The sequence below is a fragment of the Ciona robusta genome, chromosome 8 (genome assembly GCF_009617815.1).
Source record: "Ciona robusta chromosome 8, ASM961781v2".
Taxonomy (NCBI): domain Eukaryota; kingdom Metazoa; phylum Chordata; class Ascidiacea; order Phlebobranchia; family Cionidae; genus Ciona; species Ciona robusta.
The window spans coordinates 3,094,064-3,119,690 of record NC_143242.1 but is presented as its reverse complement, the minus strand read 5'-3'; the positions used below and the strand labels follow the sequence as shown (position 1 = coordinate 3,119,690).

The 25,627-nt window shown below is 36.8% G+C and overlaps 1 protein-coding gene across 4 annotated transcripts; it reads left to right on the top strand.

The window, feature by feature from the left end:
* Positions 1–1,196: 1,196 nt before the first annotated feature.
* On the top strand, positions 1,197–25,605 carry LOC149732317 (diacylglycerol kinase delta-like). Of its 4 annotated transcripts, none has more exons than XM_089883530.1 (32): positions 1,197–1,385; positions 2,134–2,272; positions 6,617–6,667; positions 7,305–7,367; positions 8,540–8,620; positions 9,179–9,283; positions 11,610–11,742; positions 12,377–12,483; positions 13,567–13,692; positions 14,142–14,244; positions 14,855–15,017; positions 15,308–15,416; positions 15,518–15,657; positions 16,750–16,819; positions 16,880–16,974; positions 17,671–17,833; positions 18,129–18,323; positions 18,383–18,479; positions 18,831–18,984; positions 19,484–19,644; positions 19,711–19,767; positions 20,254–20,377; positions 21,029–21,145; positions 21,572–21,773; positions 22,026–22,176; positions 22,413–22,519; positions 22,578–22,720; positions 23,241–23,442; positions 23,855–23,962; positions 24,229–24,346; positions 24,531–24,661; positions 24,821–25,605. In XM_089883530.1, the coding sequence occupies exons 1-32, from the start codon at positions 1,300–1,302 to the stop codon at positions 24,887–24,889; spliced, it is 3,870 nt and encodes a 1,289-aa protein (XP_089739656.1). In that variant the 5' UTR covers positions 1,197–1,299; the 3' UTR covers positions 24,890–25,605. The 4 variants fall into 4 exon arrangements, with proteins under 4 accessions (XP_089739656.1, XP_089739655.1, XP_089739657.1 ...); XM_089883529.1 differs by having other exon boundaries at positions 23,837–23,962; XM_089883531.1 differs by lacking the exons at positions 1,197–1,385; positions 2,134–2,272 and adding an exon at positions 5,801–6,485 and having other exon boundaries at positions 23,837–23,962.
* The last annotated feature ends 22 nt before the right edge of the window (positions 25,606–25,627 follow it).

The window sequence follows — 25,627 nt, the reverse complement described above, 5'->3', positions numbered from 1 at the left end:
AATTTAAGCCTCCTAAAATATAGATACATATATAACAATTGTTCGGTCAAAATATGTTATTTAAATTTCAAATTGGCCGCAATGTATTCAAGTCTAGTTTAAATAATTAATGACATATATCAAATTATTGTTGTACATTTATTCGTCCGACCTTCTGCACTGTGTAATGTGACCACATGCGGGATATACTCTATTTTGAGTCACACAATGCAATCTGTTTATATGATATGTATGGTGTCTAAAGTTCAACCTATATCTGGTTCAACATGATAATTTTATTTTCAGTGAGCTTTATTTTGGTCCTATTTTCTGCTTGTCGTTATTGTTTCATGGCGTACATCAGGTTTAAATAAAAGGCCAGATCTATCTTATATAACACCCTATATTCAATGAGCAGACATTGCAATACATAAGGCATTTTGACAAATACCATGAATTGTGGAAATAAAGCATAGGTTGAGGTATGTAAATAGCAAGGCACTTTGCAAATAGCATGTGTTAATAATGTGTGTGGTATAGGTTACAACATTTACCACAGACTGTCAGGTTAATATAGCAATTATTTATCGTAAACTTTCTCAGATAAATTTCAAAGTGTAGTTTACAAATTTACATATTTTTTCAGCTATCTTTAGTCTTTATCTGTACTCTTGTGTTATTCTATGTTACCTACTGACTATTGTACCAGTTCCTAAGGTACTTTTATTTCTTTGTATCATTATATAAAGGCAGTTGTAGAAATTCCAGTGTTTAAACAGTTTATACTCATATCGAGTAATTATGCTGTTTCTGTTATACATCAGTTATTTTATATTATGTATAAATAGCAGTTTTTGCTATAGGTTTACGAATCAGTAATGTATATTATATATTTTTTTTATTTAGCCTAATCGCATATGCGTGTATTTTTAGTAATGCTTAGCCAGCTTTTTATCTCCTGTTTGCTATGCTACATATACGGCTTCATTGCTTAAATGGTTGTTTTCTGCTATTCTGCAACGGCAACATTCTGTAATTCGTTCAATATTTATGTGCCGATAAATCATTTATAATATAATCATGTAAACCTTTTCTGAATATTTAGGTCCAATTTTCTGGGCAGACTTATCAGTTTGTTACGACCAGCCAAGACAGTAAGACATTCATAGTATTAATATTGAAATAACTTGTATAATGTTTAGTTTATAATACTAAACAGGCAATTTCTGTTTATCAGGTTGATTTATTTATTTATTAGTAAGAAAGAGCTACATTGATGTGGCTTGTTTAATTTTCAATTTTAAGAATATATTTTCGTGAATGCCAAAGAAACTTAGTTTTAAAAAGAAATTCAGCGCACCACAAAAGAAACCGCAAATGTCATCGGAGAGTTACCTTGAATTAAGGTGAGTTTGAACTACAGTGTTATGGTATTTCCACTAACTACCTACATCAAATTATTGGGCCCAATGGTCAACAGACCAGATTTTATTTTTAACATTAAGTAGAAAATTAAATCGTACCTGTTAAAATATTCATAACATGGTGGGCTAGAACATATGTTCATGTCAGTTGGATTTAGCCATAATTTTTTTCTGGGTTAAGTAAATATGGCTTAGTGACCACAAGCTTAGGTGACAATAATTTCTATTCAAATTTTACAGTAAAATTGTGTTCAGATTATAATGTATGCTCAATTTCAGATTTTTGTTACTTATTTTATTTTTGCATAATCATTATTCATGGATGCATTAGTTATAGCAGTTATAATAGTTCAATCATTTTTTATGCCTACAGGCTTCATTAGTCCAAGATCGCATGATATAAATTCCTATAAGCAGCTCAGTCAAGTCCCATTCATGCTTTAAGCATATGTTTATACGCTACAATATAATTATAATATTAATATATTCTCTTTTAAAAATCCAAAAAAAGCTCAGTCAAGTAGTCAAGTTCCATTCATGCCTTCAATATATGTTAAGATGATGTGGCCTTGTTATGACATATAAGCTCTTCACTTTTCAGTAAAGCAGCTCAAGAAATATATTCTCTTCAGAAATACCCAAAAAAGCTTGGTCAAGTCCCATTCAGGCCTTCAACATATGTTTAGATGCTGCGGCACAATTATAATGTAAAAAGCTCTTTACTTTTCAGTAAATCTAAAAAGCAACTCAAGAACATGACGGTTGGATCAGAAATCATGATGTCATCTGACAGTGATGGGGAAACTCAAGTAGAAATATCGAAAGGACTTCTAAGGAAGGTCTCCACTCAAAAGCAACTCAAAAGAAAGGTTAGGAGAAAGCGGTTTTCATTTCTCTACTCATGTTTGTATTTCAATATTAAATAACTATTAATAGCCCTGTGTTGCCTTGTTGGTCAAGCTGGGAGTACATCTTGCGTAATTTTGGCATTTTTCGGTGAACGTTTTTCGTGGTTAATAATCTTCAAAGGTTGTGACGTCAAACGATTATATGTGTCAAGACTCAAGAGGACATAATTTCGTTAGGAACTGTTTGAATACGTCAAAAAGGTATATGATTCACCAATTCTACAGCACTCAGTGACGCTGTGCCTCGCTACTATGGAAAGGGTTCTTTGCTTTAAAGATTTTAAATTTATTATTTATAGAATTTCCGTTCTGTGAATGACAGGCTTTCAGGCCAGGGCATTTGGTTCCCTTTCTTGTTCTTTGTTTTCCGGTTTGGTTTCGTGTTATGGGCTGTTTTTTTGCGGTCAATTTGTTTTTAAAAAAACGTAATTTTTTCGTGTCCACGAATGACCCCGTCTTTCGTTTGATTTTTCTCCGACGTTTATCTATAATTTTGCGCAATTTCGCAAGAAACGTTTGCATGTTTCGCGAAAAATGATCGAAGAAACGCACACCGTGTTACGCAGGAACTAATATTATGATTGGACCCCGGTTTATTTTTCTAGTAAACACAAGACGCACAAAAACATCTCTGCTAGGTTAATTCAACCCGTCAAAGCAATTCCCTAGTTAAAATCAAAGGGCAGAAATTCACGAACGCGCTCGACCTCCGCATGCCGGTAGTAAATATAGTTTACGATGCCGCAGCTTGTTAAACCGTCCCCGATTGGACGTTTTGAGCTGGGTGTAATTTAAAATCGGGCTTGGTGGTAGCTCATTTACTCTTGTTCTGTATGGGCTATGGAGGAAACGTATACGCACCCAATGTGCACCGGAAAAGTCACTGATTGAACACAATACATTCTACCAGTTGTTATGACCGTCCAAGCGCACTGAGGAGTTGTCCTATTTTGGGAACATGGCGCCATCACAGCCTCAGGCCTTCCTTCGGGTATCGTGACCTGCGATGGCGCCGAGAGAGAGGGGACGGAGTGGTTACCACGCTTGGTTTCCACTATTCCCATCCAGTGGGTTTAAAAGTCGCTCATCGGCTTGCGTATTCCCACGCCAATACTCGGCCAGAATAAGGCGAAGCCATTAATTGATCAGCGACCATTTTAACACAGAAAGTGCATTCCATAACTAATTTGTTTCACCGGTCTATAAAGAGAACCGGTATCTATAAATCTGCTGCATCCTGCAAAAGGAAAGCTACCTCAAGGAGAAAATATCGGTCGACATTAATTCAATACTGTTATGACGAAAATATATACAGATAGGCTGTTTTAGGAGTGCTTAAGCGGAAATAGATTGGCCTCTGTATTACCAAAATATGATTGATAGAATTACCCCTGCCTTACTGGGCAAATCTACCCTGACGCCAAAGCTTGTCCGTTTCAGTTTTCTCCGAATAAAATCGGTAAACGCGTTGTATACGGCGGTATATTTAGGACCGTTTGTTCAACAAAGAGTCGTCTTTGCATTGGTGGAGTATTACTTCCTCTTTTATTCCCATCTTATTGCTGCCGCAATATTGGTGGGGCTGGCGATTTGCTTTCTAACGTGAGCAAACGTGACGAAAAGCCAATATCTCGGTAATCAATACCCAATCCTAAGTATTCGCTGCATCATGCGCGGGATATTTATAGCGACAAGCAATCGTTGAACGACGATCTATGGGGACTGTTGATTTACTGGAGATATGGATTTAGAATGACTAATTTAATTAGCTTCCCCGTGTTGTTTGCCCCTTCTGCCGTTTGGTGGTACTACATCAGCATACACCACGTTACGAGCTAAAAACACTTCAAATGTGTAAATATTATGAATTCAACTGACTAGAATATGACTTCCACAATAGATTAGGCACGCACACAATCTTAAAAAATCATGTTGGCATATCATATGCAACTGCGTAACACGTTTATCGTGAAGGGCTGGGTGGGGTTCGCTTTAAATATAATTTGTATCCCATTTCAGCTACAATCGTGCTTACGACTCCCGCGAGTTATTATCATGTTATTTAACCATTCCGTTAAGTCGTTACGATACACTGAACAATGGACTCTTATGAACCTTCTCTTTACAGTATTTTTAAACACCGATTACGTTGCGGTCGGTTGCTGGTATGTCGTCCCTGAACAATTGAACCATAAATTATCATACAAATTTTACCCCATGTTTTGTGTGACAGTGTATAAAAACCAGGAAGCCACAATTCTATTGTATTGGGACTTATGCCCGGATATATGAATGGAAAACCCGCCTCCTAAATACCTTTCTTCACAACAATGTCTCACGCCATTTCACGACACTCGTTTCGGTTTCAATTTCCTTCAACTCGCTTGTAAATTCCAATAAATAAATTTAAAACACGACTTACCACATCAGACAGCATCATTTACTTCAATAACTTATAACCAGAATCGGATATTCCCGTGTGGCTGTTATACAACTAAATTTTGTGTTTCTGGGTGGTCGTAACAAGGTTCATTACATTCGTTTTAATTCTAGTGTTATACCAACTATTTACCCCAGTCAAAAGCAGCCGAATTTATGTAATAAAATTTTTTGTGTTCTCATGGTCGCCACCGCGCGGCTATATTTTAAAATAATTACTCCCGCTCAGGCTCGCTATGGACTCAACTTTGTGAAATTGCACTCCCTTAAGAAAGCACTGTCAATTAACTTGTGGTAGCGCAATAAACGTATAACACGTGATTTATTTTATATATTTTAGAATCTAGTTATTCCACTACTGTTTATCAATGATATACAAAACTGTATAATAAATAACCTTACATAAATATAAACCATCGCTATTATTTAATTAAAGAAAACTCTTCGGTTTGAAACTCCCATTAGTAGCTACACTCCGCACATTTCATTCTCCTTAATAATAATTATAAAACTTTTTTCAGAATAGAAATAAACGAGTTAACAGTTGCGTCTTTACTGTATTCTTTAAATAATATGCATGTTACTTATAATTCACGTCATTATTTCATATATTAGTTCGGAAAACACCGTACCCACTTTTACCCATTTTTCAGTATTTATTTATGTGGTATTTATGGTAATGCAAACCTTCCAGCAAATTGTTCTAAAAAAAACTCGAAATTTCCCTCTTTGTAAATTCCTTCGACTTTTCTTTGGTATTGCAACAAAAGCGACTTCTGAGCCAGTGTGGAACACCCGTAACGATTCTTTTTGTTCATTCAAGCGTTCTCAAAATCGGCACGAGGGACTTTTTTCCCGTCCCTAGCAAAACGTTAGCACTTGAACACTAGCGATACGACCATGACTCGTAACTGCGACCAGTGAGTATGCAAAATATCGAAGGGACATTTCCCCGCCGAAGTGCTACCTTTGACGTGAAACAACCGTGCAAAACGCGTCAAAATTCCCGCGTTTTGACTTCCACGTGCCTTGTATATGTGTACAGTGTACACCATATACGTATAGCATTTTTTATAGATTTCCTGTCGATATATATTTAAAGCATTCGTTCGACCAGAAAACGCGTAAATTAGCACGAGTCGACCCAGCTTTTATCTTATACAACTTTTCTGCCACAGCGGCTTCACATTTTAAATTGACGCAGCAAAGAATCGATTTGTGTTTTCCAAAAACACCAGATTTTCAGTTGTATTAAGTTAACCTTAAGCTCTGGCGTGTTTGGGTTAAGGTAACATAAAGCAGGTTGTTGCAGTTAAACTACGCCGTATAGTACTGTATTGAATTAGTAGCACAGCTGACAGTATTGACTGACATGTATGTACAAGTTATGTGTGTTCGCAAGGCATGGATCCAACTTTTAATACGTGGCTTGGGCTTGACTTGCTCTCTATTACAACGGCTGCTGCTTGTCTATTCTTCACACTTAATGTGTTGGCATGCCTTTCAGTTAATTTCAACTTACAAATGGCCAAGTCTAATTCAATTATAATAGGACCGCCCTTATGCTGTATAAAGGAAGCGGAAGCATCAGGCTTATCTTCGCATGGATATTAACGCGTTATAACCAGAACCCTTATTGCGAAGCGAATTTATTCTGTTGTGCACAGCATACTTTTTTGCCATGTTCGGGCAGCAACCTAAAAGATATGCCACAGAAGCAATCAGAAAACACAAGGTGCTTGAGCCTACTCTTATACAGCAAACATATGTCTATAATTTCCGTTACTGTAAGACGTATATTGTAGCCAGTTTATAAGCCGTTTATATTTACAGGTTAAAAGTCTAACAGAAGTTTATTTTATTCAGGTTTGCATAAAGGAAGGTTACTTGCTCAAGCAGACTACGTCGTCGTTTCAGGTAAGTTTTACTTTAATGCTTTTAAACACAATATATATACTATAGCAGAGTGGGGAAGATGGGACATCTTTTCATTCTGTTTTATCGTTCCATTTGGTAGTACAAAAAAAGCATTCAAAGAATTATAAAACAGTATCTTTACGACTCTCGTAGACCGTCATTACATGTTTAAAACAAGATCACGATATTTGAATATTATGAGCTAAAGGTGTCCCATCTTCCCCCACCCCTACGTGTAATTGCATTTACAGAGTATAAAGCGAAAAGCGTATTTTTAAAAAGAGTGATCGAATCTTTCTTAAGCCACTCGTAAGTTCTTAGAAATGCGCTTGTTGTTTGACTGGCACAACTATTTTGCATTTTATCCCAAAATGAAAATTATATTAAAACAAATTGAATTACCACATTGGTTGTATTCGTATGTATACGAATACTCAAACAAAAGATAAAACGAATAGTTTGTTTGCCCTTTTTTAACACAAATGCGAAGTATTGTTTTTTAAATGATAACTTTTTATACTACCAAATTACTCTCTTCCTATCATGGCAGTTCCTATGTTCGTTCATTTATTTTCCGGGTTTATCAGCGTTATGGCTTGATTGTAAACAATCTTATTCGTTTTCTATTCATTAACAGCGGTGGCGACCCCGTTACTTCAAGTTAAGGCCGCGACGTTTGTTCTACGCTAAACATGAAGACGTAAGTATATGAGTATTAATGTTATATGGTACATGTTCGTAACTTTATGCCTCTCTTCCAGCACCACTTTCTCATTAATATATATTCAAAAATAAAATAAAAATGAATGTGTAGTCTTTTGGGGTAAAATGGGACATCTTCATTCTCATTTTTCGTCCCATTTTTTTAGTAAATAATATACTAAAATGGACTAAAAATGAATTTATAGTCGGTTAGGGTAAGAAAGGACATCTTTTTATTATTTTCTCCCCACATTTGTTAGTAAACAATATACTAACACCGAATAAACTCGAATTTTTAGTCCGTTGGGGTAAGATGAGACATCTTCATTATCTTTTCTCGTCCCATTTTTTAGCAAACAATAAATATTTATGAAATAATATAACCGTAGTCCCCAACGTCTAAAAGAGCGTTGTTGACTGTTTGAAACGCGGTTACAAAAATTTACCCCGCAGTACTGTAGTTTAATATGCAATGAAAATGCACCATATATAAAAACATTTAGAAATGCTGTACAAAAATGTGTACTAATTGTGTCTAAAAATGCAGGAAAACAACATTTTAAATACTTTACTTACCAGTTTAAATCAGACTTTAGTTTATGTTTAATTTTTATTTTCTGCGACATTTAACAAAAACAGAATTTTCTACTTTTACCATTCTGCGATTGAAACGAAAAAATGTCCAGATGTTTTATCGAAACTGATACCTGTGTTTAGTAAAAATCGAAATATCTAAAAAAAACAAGTCTTATTCTTATTTTTATTCAAAAAAAATCAATTGTACCATCAGTCTATCAGTATTGTTTATTAAAATACCCCACTGTTTATTTATATAGTAAGCAGTGATTACCCTAGATTTGCTGATAATAATTATAAAATGTAACGCCGAATTCACCAGTCGGGTATTTTCGCATAAACACATGTTTGAACAGTCAGAAGTATTCTTTTATACACGATCGCTGTCCGCTAAATTGAAGCTTTTCTCCTAAACCTATGACCCTATATATATGATAACATCAATCGAGCTTACTCATTTTTAAAAAACATAAACACATACTGAGATATGTGAACTTTTCTTATTTTTTAAGGTTTTCCATTTTTAACGTACACTGTATACAAAACCTTATGCGTCTCCGATTCCTATATATTCAAAACAACCTTTATTTTTAGTCGGAAATCTTCAGCGAACTCGACCTTACGGACTCCAGCGTAGCGGAGCGAAGCACGAAGAACGTAAACTGCAGTTTCTCGGTACGTTTGTTTAAACTGCGCTCTTACAATGGTGCAGAAATAACTCGGTATACGCCCACTCACATTTTATGCAGTTCGACTTCCCGTTTATTTCTGAACGTCTATTTCCGAGCGTCGAAAACGTTGGTTACCTTATACCACTGAATGTAATGCAATGCGGCTTACGTCGCCTAGGGCTAGAACATCTTCTCCATACGAGTGAAACATTCCCCAGCAAAAAACGATTATTTTGTCCAGTTCTGTCCAGTTTTAACCAGAATAACTGGAAATATAACTGCTCTAATCTAACCGCAGTGACATGCCTGTTATTTTAAGCCTGGTTAGGCAGTTTACATAGTTCTTTTCATGGCGAATTTCTAAAATAAACTATAGTATATTTTTAACGATCGGTGTACTGATTTGATGTAAAGAAAAACTTGTATAATAGCATTAGGAGAAATTAGCGTCGCCTATGTTTTTGCGATACGCGAAAATAGCTTGCAGACTAGTGTTAACCTTTATACAGCCGTTTGTACTTCTGCTTTACCGTAGATAGTTTACCTTTGTTGATATCCGCAGATAATAGGGTCGTTCCCTACGATGATCCTTTGTGCTGCTTCCCGCAGCGAGATGGACGAATGGATTTCCGCATTGAAAGCTGTGCAAGGCGGGGAGTTTTACTCTGTAAGTTGCTATTAGGGCTATGCTAGCCTGTTTTTCAACGTTGTTAATATATGGTAGTTTAGTGGTTAGTTTTAAAAGAATATTAGTGCGTTCACATAGAAGAGAGCTTTTAAACCTTTCAACATTCTGTTCGACATCGTACGTTTCTCTTTATTATTATTCGGATTTTATAATGTGCTTGAAAGACACAAGCGCCTGCGTTTTATCAGCTCCTTGAAGAATAGATTTATAATAGACTCTGATAGATTCGTAAAAGCAAGGAAGTACGTGCACACCGTTGCTGAAAACGTCACACTATATTATAATGCGGCCTGTTTCCTCAATGAGAAGCATCTGCCATTCTGATGACGGCAGTTCTTAGATTACGCACCTTGCTTGTTTACGACGGTGCTCGCGGTGTGCGGTGTTTGCATAGACGTAAAGAGATCGTTTTATAGTTCGCTTGCCCAACTATCGCATCAGGCAGTTGCTGTTCTCGTTATTTCTGACAAGTGTCGCTAGGCAACTCCGTAAGAATTACGTAGACGCGGATAGTCTTGACTCTGTCGTTATTTTCTAGCACCAAAAAAAACAGAAAAAATATGTTAAGACTTTATTTTTACACCCAACCGATGCACAAAACAAGTATTTGCGAAAGCCGTATTACGTCAGTCTAGAACAGCCAAGTTCGGCAGGGCTTAGCCAGGGATTTTCTAAAACCACAGCTGTCGTTTCCAAACCAACAGTTGCATCCCAGAATGAATACCTGAGGCAGTTACGAATCGGGATGTCTATTTTTATGCCTTCAAAGGCAAACTTTTAACGAGGTTAAGGAACCATGGACGGATGCCATTCGCCGTGGTCGTTAGCTGAATAAAGAGCCGTCATAACTTCTTTGTTCCCGTGTTAGCATTCCATAGAAGTTGTTTACATAGATAGTTAATTCAGCTTGACATCTCGGCCGTTCGCCTTTTAGTTTAGGTTAGAAATGTCTAATAAAGAAGTTATATTCGGACAGTTGCTATATTGCAGCAATATTCAAGCTTAGGGAAAATGCGTTCATATTTCAGTATCCCTAGGGACCAGGGGACGCTGCGCTTCGGTGTTCCAATAACTTTTAGATAATCGTGTCGGTCCGGTATAATTTTAAAGTTAATTCAGCGCTCGCAGAGCATTGATCACCGTGTGCAAACTATCGATTCATTAGATCGATTTCGCCAACGGAACGAACCTACCTACTGAGTTTCTGCTTCTATTTTCGGCGTGTGGATTCATTGTTTGTCAGAAGAAACCGTGAAAATATCTCGGTAGTACCTGTTTCACCCCGCCCACCGGGAATCGAGTTACCGATCGTCGCTGTTTACTCGCCTAGCTTTAAGTTAAGAGTTCTTTGCACTGATTCCACGAATATACTAGCAATTGTAAGTGAATGACGCGTTGGAAGCTTAGCGGATTTCCGGTCTGCCGTGTCCTAGTCTAGCTGTACTGCAATGCCTAAGACAGTTTATTACTATTAAGGCGTGGACTGAATGAGTGCTTGGGAAATTAAACAGCGCTAGAAGGTAGCTCGTTTATTATGTGTATTGGAGTATTCCTTACAGTTTTTCTAAAGAGCATTTATAAATAAACTCGTACGAGAATTGTTGATCTGAAATGGCTATGTGTTTGTGCGTTTTCATGAAATCGGTGCCAAGTTCGTGATGTTTGTCAAATCTTCCAGTGCGCATATACATACAATCTTAAAATAAACACCGATCAGTTGCGCATGGTCGTGAAATGAACCGAACTTCGCCCTCCCTTTGTAAGCCTATAACTACTTCGTAATCGACAAAATTCCCTTTTGCCCCATGTTCGTTAAGTTCATCTTACTTAGTTATCATTTTCTCTTTATTTCAATGCAGTTGTCAGTAAGTGTGGTTTGAGAAGCCACCATCGACCGTGGGCAAGCAAGAAAGATTAAAATTGAATTATTGTCATTTCGGAGTGACCGTTCGTCGCTTTCCGCCCTGCTCGTCCGCTCGATCGATAAGTTACCGCGTTTACATTTGCTAATTGGAGCGCTTTGCTTGCAATCTTATTCCAGATCGCTTTGCAAGAAATGCGTAGTAGTAGTACTAGTAGTCTGTTTTAGGTCGGTCGTCAGCTGTGTAAATAGCAGCGAGAGGCGACATGGTATAGTGAGTAGAAAACAGGGTAGGTAAACTACTTTAGTGTAAAAAGACGGCAGTTCCGAAAGGTCAAATATTATGACGATGTTTTACAGCCGCGGCATAACTGCCTGTGTGCATACACAGATCCGTTAGGAATCAGATTTATGTTACAACCGGTTTAAACTAGTTTCTTGCAGCCGCATCAAGTTTACATGGATAACTTCACGGACGGACATAACTGGTACGCCTGTACCCATAACCGGCCTACCTACTGCAATGTGTGTCGTGAGGTGCTATCAGGTGTGATGAATCATGGCTTGTCCTGCGACGGTGAGTGCATTAGCCTTATACGAGATTTGCATAGGATTTGCACATGCTATTACGTCCTGCTTGACCCGAGAAATGAGTTCATCGCCGGTTTAAAAGCATTGTCTAAGAGTCTAATTGATGTTAATTTAGGGCTCTTATAGTGCAGCTGCGTATTGCATTATAAGACCAACAAGTGCGGTTTATATTATTTAAATGAAGAAATGTAACTTACCTTATCCTCGCGTGGACGGAATACGACAGTCGTTAAACACTGGTGTTCTGTTTCCTACACCTCGTGCCAGCTTACGATGTTACTTTGTATGTGATTATTCTGGGGGAATTTTTTTCATATTTTTTGTGTGGCCGATATTTTGGACAACCCATTAATGTCCACTGGGTTGAAGCAATTGCCGTTAAGTGTCTTGCCCAAAGACATATACGCCCATAAGGCCACAATGGTACCAGCGAAGATCCTTGAACCAATTACTCAAGCAAATGTGCTATGGCGCCGGTTATTTGCTCTGTATTTCATCTCAAAATTTAAGTTGATGCTTGCATTATTTATACTATCCCATATTTCGCTTTGCGCGCTAGCAGAGCCACTCGATTCGAAAACAGACTTTATGCTGCAATTACAGTGTTTCCATTCTTTCAGTTTGCAAGTTTAAAGTTCACAAGCGATGCGCATCCAAAGCTCCGAACAGCTGCAAATGGGCAACACTGGCCACAGTGGGCAAGAGTGTCATTGAAGACGAGGATGGGGTAAGAACTACCAATCATATCATATGATTATAAATGTCAAAGAACTCTTCTGTCGTTTTTGTTTTTGTTATCTGAAGACGTTTTGTATTCCATGATACGGGATATTATGGTTTTCCCTGTGTCTTGTCCATTGACACTTAATAATATACCTCACCGTACTTGTTTAAGGATAATAATAATATGGTACGATGTGATAAGATCAGACATGTATTCATTCAATTTTCTTGTCCCATTTAGTAGTAAACTTATTAAATTTACAAGTTAAATAACCGTACTCTCGCCACTCTTGAAAAGCGTCGTTTATCCTTTAAAACACGATCAAGAAGTATGGGATTTAGGTGATATCAATTACCCCGTTCCATATACGTGACCATGGGTACAATGGGTAGCATATGCGATTCGGCAAGCATTTGGCTTTTGTTGATATATACGTGTATAGCAATGGAGCCTACTCTTGCGCATCATTAACTTCCTATCCTTTTCCATGTCAAAATTTCTACAGCGGCCTGCCTGGTCTATTTTTGTTGGCCAGAATTCAACGGAAATGTTGTGTATCCACGCACCGTATACGCACCATTACATTTTCCGCCTAGCTAGGCCTATCAATATGAGCACTTGCCGAATCATGTCGTCTTTTCGATGGATATTTATAGTCTAGTGTGCGTGTGTGTGTTTGGTAGAATGATTTATCTATCCTGCGTCTTTCCATGGCAAGCCTAGCCAAGTTGTATTTGATTTATAAAGATTTATTCCCAATGGGAATATCAAACTCCATACGAAAATACCACGTTTGCAGTTTGGGCATATGCAGGCATATAATGCTGTCCCAAAGAATAAAGTACATTAAAATCTCACAGTTTACACTTTACTATAGCTTGTTATGTTAACCTAACCATAACACTTAAATAGTAGAGTAGGTGAGATGGCACATCTCACTTAAAGAATTATAAACCGTATCCTCACGACTCCCATTTACCGTTGTTAATTGTTTAAAACCGGATATTTAAATATTATGTACCAAAGGTGTCCCGTCTTCCCCACCCTACTATATATTAACTTGTTTATCACACTTTATAATTCCAGCTATGGATACCACATCAATGGTTAGAAGGAAACCTCCCTGTTAGCGCCAAGTGTGTTGTGTGTGAAAAGACGTGTGGGAGCGTACTCCGACTGCAGGACAGTAGATGCTTATGGTGCCGTAGTATGGTAAGCGGGTGTACTTTAAATCCCTCCAATAAAAGGGCTCATGTTTTCAATTTAAACTAAATAAAAAATTTACAAAAATAACAGCAAAAAAGTTTGAATTTTTAATATGTTTCAAATTTTTAAAAAAGTGTTCACATTTTTTTCAAATAAAACCTAAAAAAATCATGCCGTGTCTGCCTGCTGCATGGTCTGTATGTTTATTAAGTACACAGTTTATTTTAAATGTAAAAAAAACTACGCAATGTCTTCAGCGACGAATTCCTTTCCCTTTAAAATTCCAACCGCTATGTCTGAACTATTTTTTCACAGAAGCCTTTGTTACGTCATAATAAATCGGTGTATATAAATAGGCCACTTCCCCGGTCCGCGTTAACCATTAACCGTGTTTAATGTGTCGAATTCCCAAATAATTTCCAACAATTCTCTATATGACGTAATAATACGACCAGGTACACGCGTCATGCAAAACACAGATGCCTGCCAAATGCTCGCTTGGTTCTTGTAAACTTTCCATCATACCACCGACCGCTATCCACACGCAAGACTCCGATGGTAAGAAACACATTTTATGACATATAGTTAGTGTGGGGAGAGATGAGACACCTTCAGCACATAATGTCTAAATATCCTGATCGTGTTTTAAACAATTACCAACGGTCTATTCTTTGAAATTCTTTGTTTCCTACCAAATAGGACGAGAAAACAGAATGAAAAGGTGTCCCATCTTTCGTACCCCACTATACGTTATTTCTGTATGTTTGCTTATGAAATGTTTAAGTTTAGATCGCATTTCTTTATAGTTAAAAATGACATGTTGTTTTTCGTGTTTTTTTGCCATCTTATTGACTTTTAAATAGTTTAATGCAAGTTGTAAACCCAAAAAACGTTCACGAAACCACTATATAGACCTACTTCTTTTTACAAGAATCGAAAATTTCATTCACTAGTCGTTAATCACTCATGGGTTTAATTATTTGTCGGGGCATCAGTTGTTATCGGTAATGGACTCCCAGGTCGTTTCCTTACCTCGGGAGGATTGCTGAATTACATTCGTTACTTGCCACGTATGCCTTCTTTCTTCCAGCTGTTTGCTTGCCAAAAATAGCCTCAACAGGAATCGTATTCCTTTGGTCAATACTTTGAAATCTAAATTTGTTGTCAGAGTTCTGGCAAGCGCTCCCGACTCCGCAGTGTTCAAGCCCTTTACTTGTGTTTGTGAACTCCAAAAGCGGCGACAACCAAGGAGTGAAGTTTCTCCGTCGTTTTCGTCAGTTTCTTAATCCTGCTCAAGTGTTTGACCTCATGTGTTCGGGACCACAAGTCGGGTAAATGCTGATTCTTCGAGATACAGACACGTTTTATTTATCACAACATTTAGTCACAATAAGTTTTAGGCGAAAATTACGGTCTGTGTACATTAATGTTTATCTGTGCCCATACTACGTATACATTTTTAGTGCAATTAAAATTATTGAGTCTGCCATATATATACGGCCCTTTATTCCCAAAATACGTCTCAAATCAGAGTAGTTCCGAAAAGCAATTTAATTCCATATTGAACAATCATTTTTTCAGTGTTTTAAAAATCTCACTCTATTTTTCATCTATTTTTCAGGCTTAAAATGTTCCGAAAATTCGAGACTTTTCGCATCCTAATTTGCGGTGGTGACGGTTCTATTGGCTGGGTGCTCAGTGAGATGGACAAACTGAACCTTAACAACAAAGTAAGACAATCAAAGTCTTGTACATATCGGCCCGCCTTCCGTGTGTTCAAATACTAGGCTCTCTTGCATCTTATTACTATTGATCTAATTTCTCTGATCAGGCGCAAGTCGGCGTCCTGCCGCTGGGAACTGGCAACGACCTGGCGCAGGTAATGGGCTGGGGCAATGTGTGCGACGATGACACGCAAGTGCCAGCTCTCATTGAAAAATACGAAAAATCCAGCACAAAATTACTCGACAGGTCGGTTTGAGTTTTAGATATATTGTGGTGGAAAGATGGGACACCTTTTCATTCTGCTTTCTCGACCCCCAATTGTAAAACGTATCTTTACGACTCCCATAAACCTTTGTTAATTGTTTAAAACACGATTAGGATTTTTGGATATTATGTGGTAAAGGTTTCCCGTCTCCCCCACCTTACTATACGACTGTGGGGTAAGATACTGATAGCACAAAAATTTCCTAATGTTTTAAACAATAAACAACGCGCTTTTCAAGTCGCCGGGCTACGGTTATATTAGTCTGTAAATATTTCTTGTTCACTACAAAAAATGGACAGAAAAAAAGAATGAAAACATTTTTTTATCCCGCTCTACTATTACTATATTCAAATGACCACAAAAGATCGTTGCACATAATTATTGCATAATTTCCTTCGTATAAAATATAAATGAGGTTGCGTTCACTTCCCAGTATAGGATCCTCCCTCTGGGATTAATTGAATACGAGTCCAACTTGGTCACGTCGCAAGTTAAATTGCATGACCTACTTAAAACTTTCCTGATGCTTTATGCAACAGCTGCAGGCCGACTTGTGCTTAAACAGTTGTTTTATAGTTAACCGTAAATAGCCACAAATGATTTTTATAAATTTAACCCAATTTTTTGAGAAAAATTAAAATGTTTTTTTAAGTGGGGTTTCTAGTAGGAAAAGATGGGACACCTTTTCATTCTGTTTTCCCGTTATTTAATAGTAAAAAAGAACATTCAAACAATTATAAAACGGTATCCCCGCGGCTCCCATAGACCGTTGTTAATTGTTTAAAACGCGATCAGGATATTTGGATAATATGTGCTAAAGGTGTCCCGTCTCCCACCCTCCTACTGTACTATTTACTGTGGGTTAAGATGGGATACCTTTAGCTCCCAAAACCAATATTTCCGGATCGTGTTTTTAACAATTACCAAAGCTATTTTAAAGTCACGGGCCACGGTTATTTAATTCTGTAAATATTGTTTGTTTACTACCAAATGGAAATAAAAAGAGAATGAACATGTTACATTATACACCAAATTAGTATACATATTATTTAATCTGTATATATTGTGCACAGATGGAGCATATTAGCATACGAAGGCACAATTCCCATCTCAACTGGAATCAATATGAAAATCGAGAACACGGTAATGCATGTAACTCCAGCGACCTGAATTCTTATTCTAACCAGTTTAAACCGGTTACAGCCGGAACCGATCGACCAGTATGAGCACACAGTGGCCGACCATCTAGCTACAATACTTAACTCGGAGAAAAACGCCGAAATTCTTACTTCTGCCACGTAGGTTATATACTGTAAAAAGAGTAATTCAGTTTAGATCAGCAATCTTAATTAATTTGCTTCTATAGTGGTGGATCTCTGTTGTGTTTAAACTAACTAACGATTTGTCCCAAGATATATAGTAGGAAAGGGACGGGACAACTTTAGCACATAATATCCAAATATCCTGATCGTGTTTTAAACAATTAACAACGGTCTATTAGAGTCGTAAGGATACGTCTTTTTAATTCTTTAAATGTTCTTTGTTTTCTATCAAATGGGAAATGAAAAAAAGGTGTCCCACTTTTCCCACGTTACTATACATAAATGCATGGTATATGATAATATGTACTTAAATAGTATAGTTAACGTCTTTTGTCGCATGTTAACGCATTGTTTAATCAGCGCCTAAAGTCCAAATCACAAACATACTCACATAAACCTTATAAACTATTTTCCCATTTAAAAATTATCCTATTTAAAAAATTAAATTCAATTAGAATACGTATCTTAAACGTATTTTAAACTTATTTTAAACGTATAATAAACGTATAATAAACGTATAATAAACGTATATTAAACGTATTATAAACGTATTTTAAACGTATTTTAAACGTATTTTAAACGTATTTTAAACGTATTTTAAACGTGTTTTAAACGTATTTTAAACGTATTTTAAACGTATTTTAAACGTATTTTAAACGTATTATAATTCAGTGTGCTTTGCGAGACGGTGAAAGATTTTGTTGCAAAAGTCGCTTCATCCGGTAACGATGGAGAGATGGCGAAGAAATGTAGAACGTTGGACGAGAAGTTAGCCTCGCTACTAAGTACATTGACTATCGAATCAAAACTAGCAGAAGAACAATTAATTAAACCGGTGGGTAGACTAATTGTTTTACATCCTACAAAAATTGAGTATCATCACTTTAATATAAAATTCAGCGCAATGTCATATGTTAAACTACTTAAATAAATCTTACAAATTATAAAGAAGTTTTATTTATACACTGTTTTATCTTTTTTGCTGTTTTTTTTACCGTTTTTTTTTCGTTTCTGCATTTTTAACCGTTTTTTTTTTTTCGATTTTACTATTTTTTTCTACCAATTAAAGTTACAATGTACGTCATCTGCACCTGTTTTTAATGTCATGTTGTGCTTTATTACAAAAATAGCCGACGCTGGACGAGCCAAGTCATTCAGACCATGGAGCCACTGATGACGTAGATGCAAATGAGGCAACGAGCGACGTTTGCACAATCGTGGTCACTCAACCTGGTCAAACTGAACCAACTCAAGCGGAAAAACCTACGATATCTATGGACGCAGTCGAGCATGACAAACCGGAAAAATCCACAACACGTAGAAAGGTATATTGTGACTAAAATACTTTTGTTATATTTTTTTAAATTTTTGTTTATTTTTTCAGAAATCGTCAGGCGTATTTGAAGAACGTTCACAACTAATGCTGAGAGCTAACAGCTTGAAGAAAGCAGTGCGTCAGATCATTGAACACACGGAGGAAGGTAATAGAAGGAATCGTTTTGTATTTCTTGTTATATTTCTAAAAATGTGACACAATCTAGCGAGTTCTTTTTAAATCTGACACAATATAGTTTAATAGGATAAATAACCACACGAATATTTCAAAATTTTTTTTTTCGTATAAAAATTTCGTATAAAAATACCCCAAAGTTTCGTATAAAAAATACTCGAAAATTTCGTATAAAAATTACTTTAAAATTTCGTATAAAAATTACTCGAAAATGTTGTATAAAAATTACTCTAACATTCCGTATGAATATTACTCGAAAATTTCGTTAAAAGAAATTAAAAAAATTGTGAATCTTTTCAAAACACTACCCTGTACATCACAGCTGTGGACGAGCAAAACGAACAAACACGACAGAAGAAACTTTCCGTTCAATACGAGGAAGATGACGTAGATGAGACCGCTATGACGTCATCAGCGATTCGAACCATCGAGAAAGTTCTAACTACTGTTGGAACAACTACTGTCACTTCACCAAGGTTATTATGTGTGGTCGAAATAAATACGTGTGTTATAGTAGGGTGGAGGGAGATAGAACACCTTTCATTCTATTTTCTTTTTCCATTTGGTAGTAAACAAAGAATATTCAAAGGGTTATAGTACCGTATCCTTATGACTCCCAGTCTCCCATAGACTGTTGTTAATTGTTTAAAACCCGCTCAGCATATTTAGATATTACGTGTTAAAGGTGTCCTATCTTTTTTACTACTATATTTTTTTTGTATAGTACAATACTCAATTTATGTTTCTATTACTGAACAAACTAAACGATAATTGTTGTATTTATATTTAAGCTTCGCCCTTACAGCAATGTAAACCTTATTTATAGCCTATATATATATAATCAATATGTCTGCTTGACTCCCTGTACAACAGAAATACATAGACACAACATTATTATAAAAGGTATATAATTTAAATTCAATCTCCGTCATGCTTAAACAACAACAAACCTAACTTTTTACAACCTCACTACAGCTCCTCCCAATGTGTGACGTCATCCCTACCCGTTCCCAGTGTTCGTCCCACCTCCCGCTCCGCCCCCAACACGCCCACTTCCACTCTTAACGCCCCTATGTTTAACCAGTACGTTCGTCAACAGTCCATGTGTGAAGGCAACCCCTCAAAACCTGGAATCGGTACGTGTGATATTTTTCTCAATCTTTTTTCATTTCATTATTTCTTATTATTTGTTCACCCCACAGCGTCGTTCAGTGCGAGTTTACCAGACAAACAAGGATCAAAAACACCGAATTCAACAAGTAAGTAGACTTTTTGCATTATAATCCCACACCTTTAATTCATAGTGTTTTAACGACTATTGTTTTGCTGTTGATTCTCTTCTCTTCCGTTTCAAATAACATGATCTCCGCTATTGTTTTCGAAGTAATAAATAAAAAGTTAGATAAATATATTATACGACCGCCATGTCTATAATGGGTATATCCACTTATTCTTTTCCGTGAGGATGAGGCCCTACGGCACGCCATGGGACCTAGGATTTAGTCCAAAGTTGGTACACTACCCCAACACCCAGGGTGCAACCACATTCAATGTACCGACTTAACCTCGACTTAAAAACCTTTTTAAGGAAAATATAGTTGTTTTTTATATTTTATGTTCTTTTCAGGGGTATAGTAATATAGTTGCATATGTTTTCTTATGGGAAATACCGTGTTTTTTAGTTTTATGTTGTGTTTTTCTGGTCACTACATTCAAGGTATCGACTTAAGTTCCATCTATTACAGTTATCCACCCGTTGTACACCGAACAGAAACGTGGAAGTTTCCTCAGCCGAGCTTTGCTTGCAAATGCCGACACAATCTGCGCTCCTGTCACGTCACCCCTGGCTACCAAGGAAAGCGAAGCAGTGTAAGTGGGTTTGAACTAGTTTAAACCGGTCCCCTTATTGATATGATTTTTGCATCGTGATACAATTTGCCATACAAATATAGTCAAAACTCGACCGTACACAAGAGGTATAGGTAAAAATAACCTAATTAAGTATAACTTAAGCCTACTCAATACATAGAACGCGTGTATTATAAAAGCATAAGCCGGCCCTTTTTGCATGGTCACTTTTATGCGCGTAAGTACTCGACATAAGCGTGTTACCTGCATGCTGTAGAAGGTTGGTTGTACTCGCAAAAACAAAGTTAACACGCATAACGTCATAAGCGTGTCATCTGCTGTAGAAGGTTGGTTGTTACTCGCATTATGCGAGTAAAGAAAAGTATTGTGGAAGTACAGTTTTACTTTTGAGAGCCTAATCCTTTTCGGGTATTATTTTTACAGTTTTTAGTTGGTAATAGCACCATAAAGTATCAAAACTTATTTTATAAACTAGATTTAACAATATTGCGCTAAAATAAGCTCAATGTTAATACGCGCATAAACCAATGACCATGCAAAATAACGCGGTTAGCGAGTTATCATATGACGAGTTAATGCGGATCGCTATTCGCATTAACTTTTTACCATGCAAAAAGGCTAAGTGTATTAACTTACATTTTTACTAAACAGATTGAACAGCATTATGTCGGAGAAATGCGTCATGAACAGTTACTTCGGTATCGGACTCGATGCTAAAATTACTCTTGATTTCCACAAGAAAAGAGAGGAACACCCGAAGAAATGCAGGTCAGTAGCTGGCTACCGAATACCGAACAATATATACCGTCCACCCAGTTTTGGTTTGCCCCTGCCAGTTATGGTGTATCTAACAATTTAAGGCAGTAAGCTTCGTAAGTTCAGTGACTTACTGTCCGTGGTCGGCTGCTTTGCTTTTATTAAATAAATTAAATTAGTACTATGGTAGGGTAAGGTAGCACTTAAATCCTGTATTTCCTCATCGTGTTTTAAACAATTAACAGCGCTCTTTTTAGTCGCAGTGCTAAGGGTATACAATTCTGTAAACATAAGGGTATATAATTCTGTAAACATCTTTGTTTAGCACCAAATGGAACGAAAAAATAGAATAAAATATGTCCTGTCCCACCTCACCTTACTGTATAACAATTTCAAAATATTGGTTTCTATCAAACACTTAACGTCATACACCAACAGCCGAGCCAAGAACCGCATGTGGTATGGCGTGCTCGCAACTAAAGAGTTCGCCGTCAAAACGTACAAGAACCTCGAGCAACGAATAAAACTTGAATGTGACGGACAACCGATATCCCTACCCACCATACAAGGCATTGTAGTGCTTAATATACCTTCCTTTATGGGCGGAGCAAATTTCTGGGGCAGCCGGTCCGGTAACGAGGTATGTATTGAAAAACGAATATATCGTATCGTTGAGTAAGATGGGGTATCGTTATCACATAACTCTCATATTTCCATAACGTTTTTAAACAATTAAGAACGCCCTTTTGGAGTCACAGGGCTGCGGTTATAAATTCTGTAATTATTCTTCGTTTACTACCAAATGGGACGAAAAAATCGAGTGAAAGCATATCCCATCTTACCCCCATTCCAATATACACGTTTGTGCCCTTGCTAACCAGTATTATAATAGATTTTCATGCCCCCTTCGTATAATGATAAAATGCTGGAAGTTTTGGCAGTATTCAATACAGTACAGCTTGGTATGGCGGTTGTTGGTCCTGAAGGTGTGTTGCAGCATCATCGTATTGCTCAGTGTAGATCCATAAAGATCACGATACTCGGTAAGTTTATAATTTCTGATATATCTATTTTTTATTTTAATTTTTGTTGTTTTTTTAAGGGAAAATATTGTGATTTTTTATTTCTTTGTTCTAGTTTTCCAGGTGTATAGTTGTGTAGTTTTGTTATAAAAAAAAATAGTTTTAATTTTTTTGTTCTGCTTTTCGGTCATTTAATTGAGTGTGTGCTCCAGGGCCATTTTAAATCACGTAGTATATTCCCCATATGTTTTCCACAGGCGAAGAACCTGTACCGTTACAAATCGACGGTGAGGCTTGGCTGCAACCGCCAGGAGTTGTAAAAATCCTGCACAAAAACCGAGTCCAGATGCTCGCCCGAGACCGCGTAAGTGTTTGAGGCGCCTCTTCCCCGCCACTTAGCGGTAACATCTATTTTCCCGCAGAGACTCGAGGTGGCGCTCAAGGCATGGGAGGACAAGCATAGGTTCGGCAACGAGAAAAATTACAGCGGCAGCGAATTTATGTCTGACGCGGATGCAAGTCTAATAAACGAATTCGTTGAAACAGTTTCAACAGTAGCCGTGTGGTAAGGCATTCCTTTTCCCCTTTATGAAAAAAGTAATAAAATGCTGCCATAAGCGCGCTAAATGAATGTAACTCACTTTATCCTCACGTGGCCGGAAAACGACAGTCGTTATAACACGGGTGTTCTGTTTCATACACCTCGTGCCAGACGCTGGAAAATATTATTTCCCAATTGTATAATTCCATCTTTACCATGAAAAATAATAACAACGTCTTCTATAAACAATATTCCAATTAATGTAATTTGCGGCTGTGTTAATTCAATAAAACAGTGCTAGCTTTAGCATAACTTAGACGCCCTACAGTATATTACCACTCATTTTTATTATACCTTAATAAATATTTTCTAAAAAAAACTGCAAAACATGATTGAATCTCAAAACGGAAAGTCCAGAGCGTTTTAACTAAATGATAAAATGTAATACATTTATATTCTTCTATTTAAACTATTTTGGTTTAAGATTCCTTCTACACTGTCAGTATTCCACGTTTTAATTAAAAATATCCCCACTACATAACAGCATCAGTGAGTCGGTAACGGGCAGCAACCTTTTGAGTGAAGAGCTCTTACCCCAAGTCTCAGCTGTGCTTCGGGCAAACGGCAAACTACGGCCTATGGGTCGCTTGGCCGACAGTACCACACACCAGATGGTAATCGGGTTTTACGACTTGGTTCGAGAGCTGAGCGCAATATTGAGTTCTTTGTTGTCAAGAAAAGGGGAGGTATGACACATTGCTTTGATATCGAATTTCTATCATTTTCAATATACTGTGTAAATATATTGTAAAATTAGTTTTTTTGAATTTTGGGTAATTTATTTTGTTTATTGAATTACCCAGCTGGTTTGTGCGTTAAACGTAAATCGTTGCTGTTGTCGAATTAAATTGAAGGGTGATATGAATAACACTGCATTAATCTTCTATGGTTATCTTTTATATCTTAAATAAATAAATACAAGAATGTTGTACACCATTTATAAATTCTAAGAATGAATGTCACTTGTTTACCCTCGCGTGACGTGCAATGCAGGCGTTACAACGCAAATATTCTGTCCTATAAACTTTGTACCCGCTTACAAGTTACCACATATATTACTGTGTTTTTTTTTTATTTAAGCCTAATCTTCCAATGCAGGAGCTTGGCCCTGAAATGCTAGAGAAAATGTTGAATTGGTTGGAATGGATTGAAATTGAACTCAAGAAAATGCGGGATTTAAGATGGCTGTCTCGTGTAACAGAAGACGTAAGTTGCCGTTATAATAACTGAAATTAAATTCTATTATTGAATGTTTTTGTGTATTTTGTATATAGTACTGTGGGGTAAAATGGGATATTGTTGGTACCTAAATCCTATATTTCCTGATCGTGTTTTAAACAATTATGAACAAACTTTTAGGGTTCCGAGGCTACGGTTAAATACTGTAAGTATTACTACCAAATAGGACGAGAAAAAGGAATGAAAATTGTCTCATCTTACTCCACCCTACTATATATTGTTTTGTTTTTCAGTCTCGAAGCTCAGAAGCAACTGGTTTAGCAAAATCATCTGGAAATCGGCAAGGCGGCAAGTTTCGGCTGTTTAAGAAAGCGCAGAAGAAAGAAAAATGTTCTCCTACCGATTGCAACGGTATTCATAACTATCACATTGTGTTTTATTATACTAAAATTTCTGTTATTTTATGATACTGAAATTTCTGTTATTTTATGATACTGAAATTTCTGTTATTTTATGATACTGAAATTTCTGTTATTTTATGATACTGAAATTTCTGTTATTTTATGATACTAAAATTGCTATTGTTTCATCACAGTTACAAATTGGACGTCAGATGATGTTGGTGCATGGTTGGAAACGAACCAGCTACACGATTATCGGGAATTGTTTGCAAGAAACGACATTCAGGGCAAGGAACTTCTTAAACTTGATACAAGTGATCTCAAGGTAAAATTTCAACGGTCTAAAGTTTTTGTGTTAAAACTCGTAAATATTGTTTCAATAAAATCGAAAACTAGCTGCGAAAAATTATAAGCGATATCATTTTCGATTAAAATGAAAATTTTTGTGGACGATTCTAGCCTAAAATTGACACATTTTAAATAGGACCTCGGTATTTCTAAGATGGGCCACCTAAAGCGACTTCAGGCTGCTATAAAGGAACTTCATCACTAATTGCGCTGCTCGTTTCGTTTCCGCATTTCTACACGTTAAATTTTTTATTGTTTTGATAATTAAGTATGGGCTAAAACCAGATTTGTATTTTGAATTTTCTTTTTTTTAAATATTTTTCCGGTTGATCGTGGTCGTTTCACTTTCTGCTGGATAGTTTAAAAATAGTTTCTCTTTTCGTGCAATATCTCATATTCTGATGATTTAATAGCTGCGTGTATAGATGCAGTTCCATGGTGAACACTGCGACCAACCGTTACTTTACACATTTAAAAATAATACGAAATTTTCTTTAAAACATAATATGTGCTTCGGGTAGTACTATACTGCCGTTTACGCTGTCTATGTAACGGTTTTACATATTCTTTTTCACGTCCTGTTAATTTCTCACATTCCTCATTTTTCGTCACCGTGAGATCTCACCTCTGATTGGACGACGCTGTGTGTCTATTATTTAAATCGACCAATGGCGCACCGACGTGCGAACCACTTGGGAGTTTAATGGGCACGTATTTTGACTGTGGTGCCACTGTGTCGCCGCATAGGGCAAGTGCAATAACCAGCCGCTGCTCATTGCCAGTAGCGCCGCTTTCGTTTGTTTGCTGCCAGCAAACCGATCGATTTTTTTTCTTTTTTCAATGGCAGTATTTTTGCAACCGATGGACGTTTGAGATTATTCTGCGTACCCACTTTTGCTAATAAAGTATTAAGTTATTTTTTCCGTCACGATTATCTTTTTGT

Coding starts and splice junctions, on each gene's coding strand:
- LOC149732317 (XM_089883529.1), top strand. CDS start 1,300: ATGCCAAAGAAACTTAGTTTTAAAAAGAAATTCAGCGCACCACAAAAG. Junction 20,378..21,028: donor ACCAAGGAAAGCGAAGCAGT/GTAAGTGGGTTT, acceptor TTTACTAAACAG/ATTGAACAGCATTATGTCGG. Junction 22,721..23,240: donor GTTTCAACAGTAGCCGTGTG/GTAAGGCATTCC, acceptor ACTACATAACAG/CATCAGTGAGTCGGTAACGG.